The 16,284-nt window shown below is 41.4% G+C and overlaps 4 protein-coding genes across 4 annotated transcripts; all 4 read right to left on the bottom strand.

The window, feature by feature from the left end:
* Positions 1-4,057: 4,057 nt before the first annotated feature.
* gpr65 (G protein-coupled receptor 65) lies at positions 4,058-5,848 on the bottom strand. Its single transcript, XM_030045050.1, has 2 exons — positions 5,739-5,848; positions 4,058-5,565 (listed from the first exon to the last, which is right to left on the bottom strand). Coding segments are annotated over exons 1-2 (990 nt in total). The 5' UTR covers positions 5,741-5,848; the 3' UTR covers positions 4,058-4,577.
* A 1,700-nt stretch (positions 5,849-7,548) lies between these two features.
* LOC115354503 (G-protein coupled receptor 4-like) lies at positions 7,549-8,535 on the bottom strand. Its single transcript, XM_030044891.1, has one exon. It carries the CDS (start codon positions 8,533-8,535, stop codon positions 7,549-7,551), a length of 987 nt encoding a protein of 328 aa, XP_029900751.1.
* A 2,563-nt stretch (positions 8,536-11,098) lies between these two features.
* bdkrb1 (bradykinin receptor B1) lies at positions 11,099-12,172 on the bottom strand. Its single transcript, XM_030044892.1, has one exon. It carries the CDS (start codon positions 12,170-12,172, stop codon positions 11,099-11,101), a length of 1,074 nt encoding a protein of 357 aa, XP_029900752.1.
* A 2,162-nt stretch (positions 12,173-14,334) lies between these two features.
* On the bottom strand, positions 14,335-16,063 carry LOC115354433 (B2 bradykinin receptor-like). Its single transcript, XM_030044828.1, has one exon. The coding sequence runs from the start codon at positions 15,611-15,613 to the stop codon at positions 14,582-14,584; it is 1,032 nt and encodes a 343-aa protein (XP_029900688.1). The 5' UTR covers positions 15,614-16,063; the 3' UTR covers positions 14,335-14,581.
* Between the last annotated feature and the right edge of the window lie 221 nt (positions 16,064-16,284).

Raw genomic sequence — 16,284 nt, forward strand, 5'->3', positions numbered from 1 at the left:
ATTCATTAAAATGTTGTTAATTTCCAACAGAAATAGCATTTTTCTTAGTGAGACATGATTTATCCAAATTCCCAAGAATCAGTGATAGATAGATATGATGCCGAGTGTTTATTTTTCTAGCGCTGAATTGAGACTGTAATAAATTGCAATGCCGCTGTTGCCATGGGAACTGTCATAATAAGATACAACGATAACATTGTTGTCAGGTCAGATACCATGAACACTAGAAATGTGCTGTTGGAGAAATTCAGAAATGACCTGGATCCTCAATCAAATCTTCTTGCTTTGTCTGTAATCTGGTTCAACAGTTTGTTCATCCAGTGACTGTATTAAGTTTGGCTGCACCGCCGTAATGAGATCATTCAGTTGTCCTCATCTACCTTACAAGTGTCTAACTCATCATACATGTGCATAACAAATTTTAAAAGAGTTCAGTAAAACTACTGGAGTTATTGGTTTCACAAATTGAAAGGTTGGTCTGATGATGATGCTAGAGGAAAGGTCACGGGGTCATCAAAATAAATAGGACTCTTCCTCTAGGGGTCATGAAGATAATAATAATGTGCACTGAAAATTTAAATATATCCGCATAAAAGCTATTTTAGTTCACACCCATGATCTGTAGTGGCAGATGTGGCAACAGTCGGGACAAAGCCGTAATGCCCCAACCTCATGTGTCAGGGATATAATTACCAAAACTGCTGTTTCAAGATTTTTTATTGCGGCTGAAGGAAAACATGCCCCTCTGTCATCCACTGAAAATATCCTGCCACCCTAGGGTTTATGAAACCTTTCAAAATCACTTGGACAAACTCAAAAATGTGTGGCTGTCAGGCAAAACCAGGCTGTTTTTCTTAGTCTCTGAAAAACTGACATTTTGCAGGTACATATATTTTCACCCACAGCAGCAGTATGTAATTCAGCTATGCTTTGTTAACTGGGATTTTATGTTTATGGTGTCAACAGGACGTAGCTCTGGTGAAAGACTCTCCCCGCCCGAACTCTAAAAAATGCCTGAGTCAGAATGGCAGGGTCCTGATGATGATAATTCCCCCACATCTACAGTTTCAAAGGTTGCAGCTGGAACAAGCGAGAACGGGAGCAAGGGTGAGGTGTGAAAGCACCGAGAGTGACAGGGAGGGTGATGAAGAGGAAAGGTTCGAGGGAGTGTCAGACGACTGTCTGGAGAAGCCCTGCCTGGTTGGCATCAAACTCTGCAGAAAAGAGACGTGCAACCTGCCTGTCATCGCGTTTGGCAGCTGCGATACTGAGAAGTAGACCGGGGAAGCATAATGCCTTGTCATCTAAACCACTCAAGAGAAACTGACATCTCACCGTGGCTTGTGAATTTGAAGCACCACACGGGCGGCTTTTGATCAAACCAGGAATAGGTTCAAGGTTTCAACCAGCTTTGGATAGAAGAGAGATGGCAGAGGTGCTGTGATTGGCAACATAAGTCAGATGGTTAAATTTAGCGATGATGTTAAAGGTTTATGTGATCAGATCTGCAAGCAAGCAGTTTTCCACTGTGACTGAAGCTTTAATTTTGAGCATATGTGTTTGTGTAACCATGACAAAACCTTTATATATTATAAAGCTTTACCAAATAACCAGATTTAGCTGCATAAACCTGAAGCTGACCTTTTTCACTTGCCTAAACATTTCAAGGCCCTAAGACTGCTGAGGAGATCAGAATAGCAGCTGGTCATCTATATGGGTCAATAAAGACTATAGATTACTTAATTCCCCTGTTAAAAACCTATTTTGTTGCACAAACCGTCAGAAAATGAGAAACTGAGATCCACAAGGAGGCTTCTCCGTGAGACAAGGGGCTTCCTTGCCGATGAAAAGGAGGACTGTGATTTTCGCTGAGTCAGAATGTGTTAGAAACACTTCTAGAAAGTGAGAAAGAAACAATTTTAGTGTTCCTCCAATGTAGAGAACACACGGACACACACACACACACACACACACATACACATACACATACACACAGACACACACACACACACACACACACACACACACAGATGGGGTGAAAGTTGGGGAAAAAAGACATCTTCAAAGGCAGACTCCATAAAGCTGTTAACTTAATTAATATTTTGCAAAGGAGACAAAAAGGGCATGAAAGAAATGAAAGTGATTTTAAACTAATGAATCCACTAGGAAGGTAATATTATTGACATTTTGCTGCACTATTGCCATGTTCATCACAGCAAATGAATTTTATAGTAGGAACAAATTGCAGATTATAATTATTAAACGGAGTGAGGGTACTGAACCAAAATAAAAAAGAGAACTCCACCTTCACAGCCTCATATATCCATAAAACTATAATAAAAAACTACGCTCACCCATTATATAGAGCTTATGTAATGCTATTACCACACACTAAACTGCTATATTTGTCCATTTGTTTCTATTTTTAGCATGTGTGTGTATTTGGTTCAGATTTCCTAGGAATCACGTGTTTATGTACTCTACCATGTTGGCTCGTGACTGCTCCCACGCCACCCAGCCGGGACCCAGCGCTGGTCACAGCTGCCAGGGCCTGGACTGGGACAAATGGAGCTGCACCATCTGAGTGAACCCCCCTTTACATCAAACCAATCAGGTTCAAAGGGCTCGCTGCATGAGGTTAACAGAAATAATGATCGGTTTGAAAAAAATCCAGAACTACTACCCAAATTCATAGTTCTTTAGTCTTCAATGATGTTAATCATACAACATCATTTTTAATCTAAACCCTTTGTATCCCAAAAACAAAACAGGTATGTATAATGCATATGAATATATTGCAGCTTGAACTAGTCTGATCATCCGTGTTGATACGAGTCCCATTCATTCATCATTCCTGCGTTGGGGCAGACTTTCTCCCATGTGCCTCTGCTGTGGCTGTGTATCTGCCAGTCTCCGGGTTAATGCTGGGACGCACAGACAAGACCTATTGATCTTAAATTATCAGATGTACATTCGCTTTGCATGTAGAGAAAGCTGTCTTTCACCGGTCAAGGGCGATGGAAGGTGAGAAGATGGGCGTTCAGAGGGGTTTAATAGCCCTCATTTCTGCAGATGAAGCATATTATGTGCCATGGATGGATGTGTGTGTGTGTGTGTGTGTGTGTGTAGAGGGGGTGGGGGGCAAAGATTCACATGGAAAGGCACATGTCCTCCTCTCTGTCCACGCCTCCCTCTCACCTTATGTGGAGCTGAGAGCAAAGTGTGCAGTGTGATGCATTTTGAATACCTGAGAAAACATGAGGCCAAAGTTTTCCCATGTCTGAGTATGTGAATCTTTGTATAGGATGTATATGACCGTGTTTTTGGTTCACTTTTTTGTTTTGGTTCATGCTTCAGAAGAGGTGATAATATATTTCAAGGCATCGCATGAAAAGTCTGGAAGGATATGTGTGTGTGGAGTTACATGTGTTTGTCCATTTATGTATTACTATTAGTGCTATTACCACCAAGTAATGCATTACTACTATACGATATGAATACAGTTTACAAATACAGGCCTATTCTCCTCCATTACTATATGTTTACATCAAAATGTGTAAAATCTATACTGAGCAAGTGCTTTGTATTTATCAAATAAATTTAATTAAGAGAGCTTTATATCAAAGAATTAACATTTATGTCAGTTATCATCAAACACTGGCACTGTAAACTTCATGAGGTGATCTGGTTTTCATGAAAGGGACTGACAGTGTGCTGCACTTCCATAAGGGTCCACTAGAGGGCTGCAGATATCCAGGTTTGTTTGTGTAGTGAAGTCAAGCCTTGTTACAATAATACCTGTAAAAAGTATTCACGTTGTTCAAAATGTCCACTTAACCACCTAAAGATTAATTCTTGAGTATAAACGAAATGTGGAACATATTTTAAATAATCAGTGATACATAAGGTCACCTCTGTAAATCAGCTTTTCTGTCATCAAATGTTTTATACATTCATATTGTTTTATTGAATGTTCATTTCACAGAACAGAACAGAAGAAAAAAAAAAGTCAAATACAAAGGTAGGTCTGGCTCTGGGTACACACTTATCTGGCCAAATATACAAAGCAGTATGGCAGAAGGACAGAAGCGAAACCACAGTCAAATGTGCTACACAGGAAGAGTAAATATGGTTTGGTCACAGAGCCAGCGGTCTGATGACACGAGGCATGTGTTCTGTGAACAAAACAAAAGAACTATTCCTGGATCACCCCAGTGAGGGCATGGGTCAAACTGGCACTGAAAACCCTTCAAGTGCCTTAGATTTCTTTGCCTGGGCTTAGAGGATGTTTTATATAATAGACTGACTCTTTTTGCTCAAGTTGTCTTTTTCAGGATGTTGTGTTAAAAGTATAGTTCATAGATTATTTTACTGACTAGACATTAAATGTGGAAGAAAAACACTAAAAAAATAGACTATTGCATAACAAATGCATTTCCTCTGGGCAATTACTTTTCATGATTCTCTGCTTAATTAGTAGAGATATCTGTGCTGATTTTATGAAAGGTGATCAGCATTTACCAACACCGTTGCAACGTAAAATATCACATTAAATGTATTTTACAGGCTTGTGTTCTTTATTTAGCCTGCAACATGGTATCTTGACCTTTGCCCCTCTTCTTGCCCTGAATGAAAAGAACAACCTGTGTGACGTTGGCCTTGCCTGTTCTGGTGACAAAACAGTAGAGGACTGGGTCTACCAGGCAGTTGAGGCTTGAAATAGCTAAGCTGATCTTGTAGGGATAGAGGAGCAACGCAAGGCTCCTGCAGTCATCCGTCAGCGAACGCAGCAGCATCATGATGTGGATGGGTCCGAAGCAGAAGCCCAGGCAGAGCAGGACCACCCCGAGGAGCCTGGACACCCGCTTGCGCTCCTGTTCCTCTGTAGCCTGGTTGGATTTCACCGCCTCACAGATCCCACAGCTGGAGCACACCACCAACACCACCGGGACGATAAACCCCAGGAAGAAGCGCACTACATTAACACGAGCCACATTTTCTGACAGTGGGAAGATATCAAAGCACACTGACACCATGTTGTATTCATTGTACGAGTCGTCCCAGGTGATGGTGGCAGCATTGAAAGAGACCACCAGGACCCAAATGGCAACGCTGACCACCGTTGCAGTTCCAACTTTCCTCAAGAACAAGTACTTTAATGGGTGAACCACAGCCAGGTACCGGTCCACGGCGATGCAGCATAGGAGGGCGTCACTGATATAAAAGTTAGTGAAGAGGAGGTAGACAGACAGTACACACACATGGCCTCCGTGAACCCAAGTGCCTTGCCACAGGAAGTCCAGCCACAGAGAGAGGCCAACGGTGAAGGTGAGGTCACTCAGTGCCAGGTTGAATAGATACACACCGAGCTCGTTCCTCTGTCTGATGTGCTGCCAGGACACATACAGGGAGAAGGAGTTGGACGGGATGGCGATGATGATGACGGCCAGGTAGAAGAATAGAAACGGCTTCCTCTTCCCTGCGCCCTCATCTAGGTGACACTCTGAGTGATTGCTGGCAAAGCTGAAGTTTTCCATAAGAGATGTGGCATTCATGTGCGCACACCTTGCAGAGAAACACAAGAATGCAAGAAGTAATTCAAGTTAAGAAAGATCAACAAATGATGTCAACAATTTAACTGATTCATAGAAAGTGTTACATGCAGATAGGGTAAAAACAGAACACATTTATAGTGCAGATTTAAACAAAATATGTCCTAAAGATGAGTTTGTACTTACATTTTACTCAGGCACGCTCCTGTTCATCCAAATTCTGTATATAAAACGTTACGCCAAAGATTAAAATGGTAAAAATCGATAGAGATGTGGAACAGTTTCAATCAGCTGGCTTGTGTCGCACTGCTTGCTCAATCAGCTTAATGAAACAGGAAGAGTCAGCCCCTGTCTTGTCGTCGTCCCTGGCTACCATGCAGCAGTCACTCAGTGGGTGACAGGCCATGACAGAGCAAACTGCCATGGACTACACTGCAGGTTTAATTAGGCTGCAAAGTCTATATAGCTGCTTGTCTTTTTTTGGCGTGTAAACACAGGCACGGACTCAAGTAAAGCTCATGTTGACATTATTGTCTGTTTTGTGATAAAGGCACACATACCTGCATGACTAATTGTTTCTAGAGTGTGGCATATGAAGGCCTTGGTTGTTACGGATAAGCATCTTTTTAGTACAATACAGAAGCAAAGACAGCACAGCAGGATATTGTCATTAGAGTTTTCTGTTATTCAAGTAAAAAAAAAAAAACAATCAGCAAATAAAAATATGGTATTTCAGTCTCAGGCCATCATCAGAGCACAGTGAGCAGTGTGCCAAAGTGATCGCCATATAGTTGGGGGAAATCAGCGCATTAATACAGTTAACCAATCACATCATCATCCAGGGAGTCATTAATATTACTTAAAAGCCTCAGTCATTTTCAGTTCAAAGCAACATGAATGTGAAGATAATGGTAACAGGTAAAATACAGGTAATGAAAAACAACCAAACACAGCATCATTTTTCCAGTCATCAGTGCTGGTTTAACAGGTTACATCACTTCAAAACAAGGTCTACAACATACATTTATAAGAAGTTTTCATTTTAAATATCCCTTGGTTTTAGAGTTTGAAGGGTAAATATCCAATTGGTCGCATGTTTTTTTTGTTTTGTTTTGTTTTTTGCATGTTACCTTTGCTGAGTGGAGGTTTGACATTTTCAAAGTGAAATGTTCTGAGATCACATTGCAACTCGCTGGAATGAACAGGACAGAATTACAAATGATATCATCTTTTATGGCGAATTGTTTTTCAGAAATGGGGTGGAAAAAGTGGAACTTCTCATGGTACGTGACACTGAGCACAGTGTCCCCAAGTTCAACCTTCCTCTAAACAGAATATGCCAACAATTTGTAAAGCATCCCTTCTATTCTTGAGAACTTGTGTGGGTGGAAATAAAAATAGGAGGCGACTATTTATTCCCCTGCATTTTCATGCAAAAAGCTGTAAACAAATTTTCTACAAGCTCATTCACAGACATCCTCAACCCAGGCAGAAGAAGAGATAAAAACTTCTCGTTCATTTCCTTATTCTGTATTTTAGCCTCAATGTTTTAAGAAACACAGTGGAAATAAACTGTTGCATTTTATTGTGTTTTATCCTTGTGACAAATTGCCTCCAGGCATGAGGCTGCATATATTATTTATTTGTTTATATATGTAATATCAGTGTCAGTAAAGAATATCAGCCAATCAATCAATGACAATTGATGACAATGTAACTGTGAGTTTTTCAGATTATTTTCAGGACATGCAATTTTGTACAGTACAGTACTGGAGATAATTTATCTTACAACATAGTATAAATGATCACAATAAAAATGAAACAGTCAGCAAAAAAATGACAAAAGTAGGTTACATGAACATTCAGTCCTCACTGTAATTATTAGCACTGAATTACACACTGGCTCATATCATCATTGTACATTCAAATCGTGTTTTAGCATTACACAGTTTAGAACAATTGGACAAACAAATAAAAAAAAACAGCAATATAGACCTTAAGAAATTGTTTTAACTACAACAGAGTTGCTTGGAGAGGTTCTCTTCCTGAAAACACCTCTGCCTTTCTCCAGAGCTTTCCTCATCTCTGCCTGAGCGCTCTCGCTGATTAAACAGTATATGATGGGGTCCAGCATACTGTTGAGTGTGGTGGTAGCCACTGTAACCAGGTATGGAGCTCTGAGCCTCTTGGCCCAGGTGCAGCTGCCCGACGGCTCCAGCACAGCCCTGAGCAGCATGACAGTCTGGTACGGCACAAAGGCCACCATGTAGGTGACAAGGAGCAGCATCAGCAGCTGTCCCACTTTCCTGCGCTCCACAGCCAGGATGGAGGTGCTCTCTCTGAGTGATTGCATGATCTGCTGGAAGCAGAAGATCATGATGAATACCGGGAGCAAGAAGCCCAGGGTGAACCGTGTAAGAGCCAGGTTGGCGTCTGCCTGGGTCATGGGCATTCTCTCATCACACAGGTATCTTGAGGAGAAAGCTCGCAGCGCCCCTGTGTGGCCAAGTAAGATAATGTGGATGATTATTTCCACACACCACACCACAATACTCACAATCACTGAAGTCCGCACTTCTCGAACCCTGTGGAAGTAGAGAGGGTAGACCAGTGCTAGATAGCGATCGACCGAGATGCAGCAAAGGAGGCCGGAGCCGACATAGAAGCTGTTGTTCATAATGACAGCCACTAAACTGCAGAGAGCGCCCCCAACAGGGCGACTCAGAGCCAACTCGATCCACACAGGCAGGGTGATGGTGTACAGCAGGTCAGAAATGGACAGGCTGACCAGGTACACTGCCAGGTTGTTCCCTTTCCTCATCAGCACCAGGGCCACATAGAGAGACAGGCAGTTCGCTGGAAAACCCACAATGAAAAAGAGAGAATATGCAGTCGGGTACATGTGCTCCTCCACCAAGGTGTTCTCCGTACAGGTATGAGGCACACTGCTGTTGGTTTGGTTGAGTGATGCGTGTGAATCCATCCTATCTCCGTGATGAGAGGAGGCCTGAATGAAAGGGAAGCTCTGTGTGCAGTGGAGATATTTGTATGCTTGGTCCGGTGACAAAAAAGGATGTTGATGTGGGCAATGTGCAATGCAAATACTTCCTACTTAAATATGTTGCGTCTCACTCTATGCAGACATACAGGCAGTCTCATTTGGCTGGCAAGCAAGAGGTCAGCCCAACGTCCAAACTGTAGCTGAACATTTGCAGTTACAAGAACAACAAAGCCTGAAAAACTTGATTTGATAGTTTGATATTCATGAAATTGTTTACTCATGGTAAAGGTGGTCAGTGTTAGCAGTGTCCTCGCTGCATGATTATTCCTTTTAATAACCAGATTAAAATAACAAACAAGAGCCACCACATTATGGTTTGCCTGGCACAACGTGGTGCAGTGAATCATACTGTTTGTTCAGTTGTGTTTCATTAGGTTTAACTGTGGTGGAGCTGCCTGAAGCACAGCACCACTGAGACAAACCAGACACAGAAACAGCCTGCCTAGCTGCAGCACATAACCCCCATGAGCCGGCCTGTGTTGACATTTAAACATACAATGACACTGAGGTGCTTTTCCACTGAGAGAACAGAGCAGCTGGTGGTCCTGGAAAAATATGCGGTCTGTACATATTTCTGTGAAGTCCGTAGAAATAAACATGGCGAGGCTGTGCACATTTGTTTACTCTGTCATCTACGCTGGTATTTCCTTTCCTTTGTAAAATTTGATAAGTTAGACGCAAAGAAAGCGATGCAGTCATTGTGTGTTCACATAAAGTGGATGAACCCACCAGGAAATTTGAAATATTCTGCAAATATAGGTGCGCTTGTAAAGCTCCATTTGAGAGGTAAAATTTTACTGAACAAATTAACATTATCGCTTTTCTGCCCCGAACATCAAGATATCATTGAGGATGCATCGCTTATTTTCCCTTCATTGGGATGTAACTCAGTAAAGAAGTTTAACTTGGTTAACCAAAGCAATCACAGTAAACCTTGATGGGGTAATTTTCTGTGATGTTTCTTCTGATTAGATTTAGAGAACAGCCTGTGAGGAAATGGATGTCAACTCGGGGCAGTTACCAGATCAAATGACAGACAGATTACAAGAGGTGAACAGAGTAGAATCATATAGAATAGAAATGGAGACAGGTGGAAAATTCTGATTGAGACTAGTTAAATATGTTAGTGTTAATCTGAAATATTTATGGTTAAGTGTAGGTGCATGGATTTCAGTATGCCAGCTAACACATATTACCTCAAGAATAACTTCCCGACCCTAACCCTTCAAAACGGCCATTGTTTTTTTTGTTTTTTTTGTTTTTTGTTTTTTTTTATTTTAATTTTAAAATACACTATCTGACAACAATACATACCTTGTGTCCAGACTGTTTATCATTTTTTTCATTGTGGATTGGTTCCCCAAAATTTTGCATTAGAGACGCTCCAGAAAATAAACAAAGAAAAAAAAAAGTTTCAAATTACATAGTGGTGTACTTTGCTTAATGTGCATGAAAGTCAAAAGGATAAAACTTTCACTGTGAAAAGATAATGATGCTCAGGGACAGCCTTAAAGATTTCTATTCTGTAGCATTTCAGTGTATTGGACAAAAATACTCAACATTACGCAATATTGCTATTAAAAGACTGGAATGGAATGATGGAAATTTCATTATAAATGGCCTCAAACAAACTATATAAACTACTGAATCATCTCACAGGCTCTTTTGTGGCTCGTTTCCAGCTGTTCACACTAAAGCCCACTATTGACTTTTACGTCAGTGCCTTGCTGCAGTCTACTGTAACTTTGAATAAATATTTTATCAGTGTCAGAATATACAGAGTTTATTATAAGGCAAAATGTAGACAAAGTGTGTGGGCGGCCATTTGTCAAGTTCGCGTGTTGCATGTAAACTACCTACCAGAGTCAACAGAGCTCGGACCAAGCATCGGTGACTTGGTTAATGAATAATGATTTATTTCACTAGAATGTGCATCAGAAAACAGGAAGATGAAATATATTCCTTAGGGTTTTTTTATATGTCCAGCATTAAATATGCATAAGTTACCAAGAGGCCATGTAATCATATCGAGATACTGATTCAGAACAAAAAATACAGTGTAAATAGAAAAGGCCATCTTAATAAAAGGGCCACAAATGAAACTGCACACACACACACACACACACACACACACACACACACACACACACACACACACACACACTTTTTCAATCTTACTTTGAGTCCATTACTCCAGCAAGCATATCTTTAGTACAATGTCAGACTCAATTTGGCAATGCCGTTTCATTGCACGCACACACACACACACACACACACACACACACACACACACACACACATACACATACACAAATACACACGTACAACTCTCTTTTAGAGTGCCATAAAATTGACTCTCAAGTCTCATATATCACTTCATTCAATTGATCACCCCCAAATTTGACTATATTTGAATTAAACCAAACAAAATAAACAAATCTGAAAGGTCTTTCGGGCAATCCTGGTATATAGTTACAGCAGCCACTCAGTTAGGAAGAACTACAGGCTTGATTTGCTCTGCTCTGTTGATATAAGTCGACACAACAGAGCGCTGGTAGGTGGTCATGTCTGATCCTCGGCGACGGCCTCTAGTCCTCCTGTAGATGGTGCTAACCTTCCTCCTGAAGTACTGCCCGGAGAAGACATACAGCACCGGGTTCAGAGTGCTGTTGAGGAATGCCAGATACACTGAAACCTGATGTCCGATATCCAGCGTGTGGAACCACAGCATCTCATCTAACGCTTGAACATCACACAGTATCTCGAGGAAGGTGAAGATTTGGAACGGACCCCAACACAGAAAGAACACCAGCGTCACGGCGTACACCAAAGCCGTGGCCTTTGTGTCGTTAGATTCATTGAAACGAACAGTCTCCTTCCTCTTCCTTAAGGCCCTGATTATGTTACAGCTGCAGAAAACAATTACCAGAAGAGGTAGAATAAAACCTGCCACATTCAGCATGGTCTCGTGGGCCAGCTTCCAGGAGTCGTCATAATCCAGGATACAGGACAGCGTCCCGAGGCTCTCGATGAACATGACCTTTCTGTGAAGTATGGTCGGCATGCTCATGAAAAGCCCAACCAGCAACAGGATGAAACACACTATCTTGGCGTGAAGTGTCCGCCTCAGCCACCGGGCCTCCATGGTCTTCACAAGTGCAAGATAGCGGTCGATGCTGATCATGGTCAGGGTGTAGATGCTGGTGTAGAAATTGAAAACGATACAGGAGTTTACGATTTTGCATAAGGCGTCTCCGTAAGGCCAGTTGAAGTGGTTGTGGATGTACATGGCCCAGAATGGGAGGCCGGCCAGGAGAATAAAGTCGGCCAGCGCCAGGTTGCCCAGGTAGATCTCTGGGACGGTCAGACGTTCCTTGTGGATGAAGAACACCAGCAGGACGAAGCCGTTGCCCAGCAGGCCGAACACACACAGCGTGAAGATGTATGGAGGAATGATGGCCCGCACGAGGCCCCATTCAGGAGGCTCAGTGGGGGGGAGGGAGACACTGCTGTTTTCAGTCCACACCGTTGGCACAGACACGAGCTTCAGCGTCTCCATGGGCAACACAAACTGAAAGTGATCAATGAATTGATGTTCACACGATTTTTAAAAAAGCACGTTCTTGTAAAATGTGATGCTGTGTATAAAATCAACAAGCACTACATGAGTTATCAACAGAACAGAAATTAAACTGGACATCAGGACTTTCTTATATATCTCTAATATAATATATGCTAATAAAAGCCTTAATGAAGTGCTTTAGTATCTATAATCTTACATTGTATATCACAACACAACTTCCAATACAGTTTAGAGGTAGAATCAAGAAAGAGCCTAATTTTCTGACTATATTCATTTCTTGCCATATTGTTAGATAAAACACACTGAAACAATCTGTTTCAGAGTTTGAAGTCAAATTGCTACTCAAAAAGAAAAACAGGGTGAAACATTAGATTGGTGAAAATGTCTTACCTCCAATTTGGTACAAATGTAGCCTACTTTTTATGGTTAAAATGCTAATGGTGAAACCTTTCTCTGAAAGTGTGCAGACGAAGCTTTGGACAGAGCAGAGTGAGTGAGAGGGGAGATCTACGAGAGAAAATGGTTTTGTATACAGAGGTGCATTCCTCCACACCCCCGACTCAAGCAGTTTAATATATCAGGTTGTTTACAAAAGGATCAAAATTGGCTCCTTGTACGTATTGGAGACAAACTGTGTTTAAAATGCAGATGGATCTTGCGCAAACACATTACATTAATCATCAGTATGGTAGCCTATTAAATAATGGACAAAGAAAAGAGGTAGGAACTTATTACTTTAACTTGAAAAAGGTTATCTTTTAATGTCACACTGACACTATCACATGCACAGACTGTGCCGCTTAATATGTAATAGTTCTGGGAGTGACTATGCCTTGCAGCTGAGATGTCACTAATTCATTCATTTCTGTTCAGTCTTTTTACATTACATGCTACACCCTTTATCAAAGTAACAGCTGTTACATTTTTAAATAAATCAATAGTGAAAGTCATTAAACATATTTTTTGATTCATTACTCACCCTATGTGTTCTTAGTTTTATGAAATGACAACTGTATTAAACTCAACTTGGCACACAACAAGCCTCCACCAGGATAAAAACATGATTAAAAGTCTGTCGGTCAGGAAATTCAGAGCTTAATCTATATGAGAGAATTAGTTAAACCGTGGTTTGCCTTTTTATGGTGAAAATGATATTAATGAGACATGCTTGAATAACAGGCGACATCACACATGCTGGAAGGGCCACAACTCCCGAAGTGGATAATTCATTAACTCATCCTATACTTATCTGGTCCAAGTTTTATGAAAAGACAACATCATTAAACTTCATTTGGCCCTGAAAAAGCCCCCACCAGGATAGCATATGAGTAAAAATCTTTCTTATCAGTCGGTAAATGCAGAGCTTTGTCTAGGAGAGAATCAGTAAAACTGTTGTTTGCCTTTTTATGGTTAAAATTATAGTAATGAGACACACTTGAATAACGGGTGACATCATGCATGCTGGAATGGCCACAACTCAAAAAGTGGATTTTTTGTAATCCATCCCATAAACAATCTTGTCTGGTCAAAACAAAGATACTCCATCCTCCTAATGTTCATACATGAGATGTTTCATTATCCTGTTATGTCATGAGATGCAGATGTACAATTCTTTAGACATGAGAAGATCTTTTTGCCTGTGATTTTTAATTACTAGTCATGCTTTTTTTTTTTTTTTTTTTTTTTTTAGTTTTAAGCCATTTTTAGTTAATTTAGTAAAGTTGAAACAATGAGTTTCAGTGGAATGTCTCAATGAATCAATGAATCAATCAATCAGTCAGTCAGTCAATCAGTCAGTTTATCAAGTAATCAAAAAAGATGCCCCAAAATGACTCCTTCTCTATTTTAAAATAAAATCATAGGAAAACTGGAGATTTATGTGTTTGAAACAAGTCTCAAATACCATCCCCATGACAGTGTCCCAAACCAAAACTACAGAAAAGGAACTAATCTTTATTAGAGAGAAAAATCGAGTTACAGAACAGTTTTGAAAAGAACATGCTACCCAGAATCCAAAAATACAACATCAAGGACAAATCTGAGTAAAATACAACAAATTTAGACAAACTGACCATCATTTTGCTTTGGACATTATCTCAAATGAAACAATGGACCTGCTTAATTTTGCACTCTTAAATGTTACTTTTACTTCAGTTTAAATATAATAGATTGCTTTGCACAGTCTAATAATCCAAATAAAATTATTTTCAAATCATTTTACAGCACAACAAAATTTGTAAAGTCAAAGGAGAGTTAATGATTGACTGCCGGTATGTTGGTAGGTGTGTGAACATGACAGTTTTTTTTTTTTTTTTTCATCAAACAGTGAACATTTATCATTGCTTTGTAGTGAAAAAATACAAAGCATATTTACATAGACATAGATTACACTTTGGTGCTGTCCGTGTATTTAGTGTTAGAGCTGAGATTGGCATTGGTGTGACTAGACTTCCTTATTTTCCATTTCCCCTTACACAACATTGGTCTAAACACTTCTCTGGCCCGGTGCTTAAAGTGCTTTCCCACAATCACATACAGGAAAGGATTCAATGCACTGTTGCTATAGCCAAGATAAGTGGTTAGCTGGGTGCCAATATCCAACACATACACCCACATGCATCCGGAAATGACCTGGTAATAATCCAGGGTATCCAGGAAGATCACAATCTGGAAGGGCAGCCAGCAGAGAACAAATACGGCAAGGACAAAAAGCACCAGGTAGGCGGCCTTCCTCTCCACACTGCCTCTGCTGCTTTTTTTCAGGCCCTGGCTCATCTTAAGGACTTTGGCGATGTGGTAACTGCAGAAGGATACGATGGGAACGGGGATGAGGAAGCCGACCACATTGACAGTCAGGTTGAAACGCAGCCTCCAGCCATCATGGGGGTACGCCATGTAGCACACGTCCACTCCGAGTTGAGGGAAGAACCGGACGGAGCGGAAGAGGAGCGCTGGGAGGCTGAGCAAGACCCCAACTACCCAGACGCCAAAGCAGATACCACGTGCCCGGGCTGCCTGCCTCGCCCTTCCGTGGGACAGGGGCCTGGTGAGGGCCAGGTAGCGGTCCACGCTCACCAGCGTAAGGAACAGCACACTACAGTAATAATTCATCCCGATGATGATGCTGACCAGCTGGCACATGGGCTCCCCAAACCTCCAGTGGAACTTGTGGATGATGGTTGCCACCCAGAACGGCAGGCAGGAAACCATGAGGAGGTCAGCAGCCGCCAGGTTACCCAGATAGATGTCGGCCACAGACCTGTGTCGCTTCTGGAGGCAGAACACGCACAGCACAAAGGAGTTGCCGATCACTCCCAAGAGGCAGATAATGGACATGTAGGCAGGCTGCATTGTGTAGACCCATTGCCATGCATCCGTGTGGTTGCAGGCGTCCTCTGCTCCAACATCGCTCTCCATGAGTCTCTCACTTGATGAGTTTAAGATCACTGAGGGAGCTGCCGCAAAGTAACAGTGATTTGAGAGGGAGAGAGATGTCGAGAGACCGAGATGTGTGCCTCTGTGTGTGTTTATGTGTGTGTGTGTGTTCAAAACTATCCAAAAAACATCGAAAACCTTTTAACTGTGTCAACACTGTTCAATGCATGTGCTGCCACCTTGATGTCACAATTTGTCTTAAAAGTGCAAAGGGATTTAATGGAGTGTGAGAAGAGAATGGAAGGGCCACATGTAGTTATCAGTGAGAGCGCACAGCCCTGCTGCATGCTGCTGTCAGACAGAGGAGTCATAGCAACAGATGGCCCATCTCTGCCGTAAAAAAAAAATCCCAGGCTTACACATTTACAGGAACACACACAGAAATGCATGCATGCACTCACAAGCACATACAGGATGCACATGTGTACACACTTAAGTACACACATACACACCGACACAGACACAAAACACATACATATGCACGCACACACTCACACAATCAAATTATAATTTTAAATACACTGGGAAGCAGATCCAGCAAGCTCCTCTGAATAGGAGGAGAATTTTTATTCTAGATGTGGAAAAATTGGGTGGAAAAGCCAGACAACACACATAACCAAATCAAAGTTTTTGTTTTTGGCATCAATTTCACC

Source organism: Myripristis murdjan, chromosome 22 (genome assembly GCF_902150065.1).
Source record: "Myripristis murdjan chromosome 22, fMyrMur1.1, whole genome shotgun sequence".
Taxonomy (NCBI): Eukaryota; Metazoa; Chordata; class Actinopteri; order Holocentriformes; family Holocentridae; genus Myripristis; species Myripristis murdjan.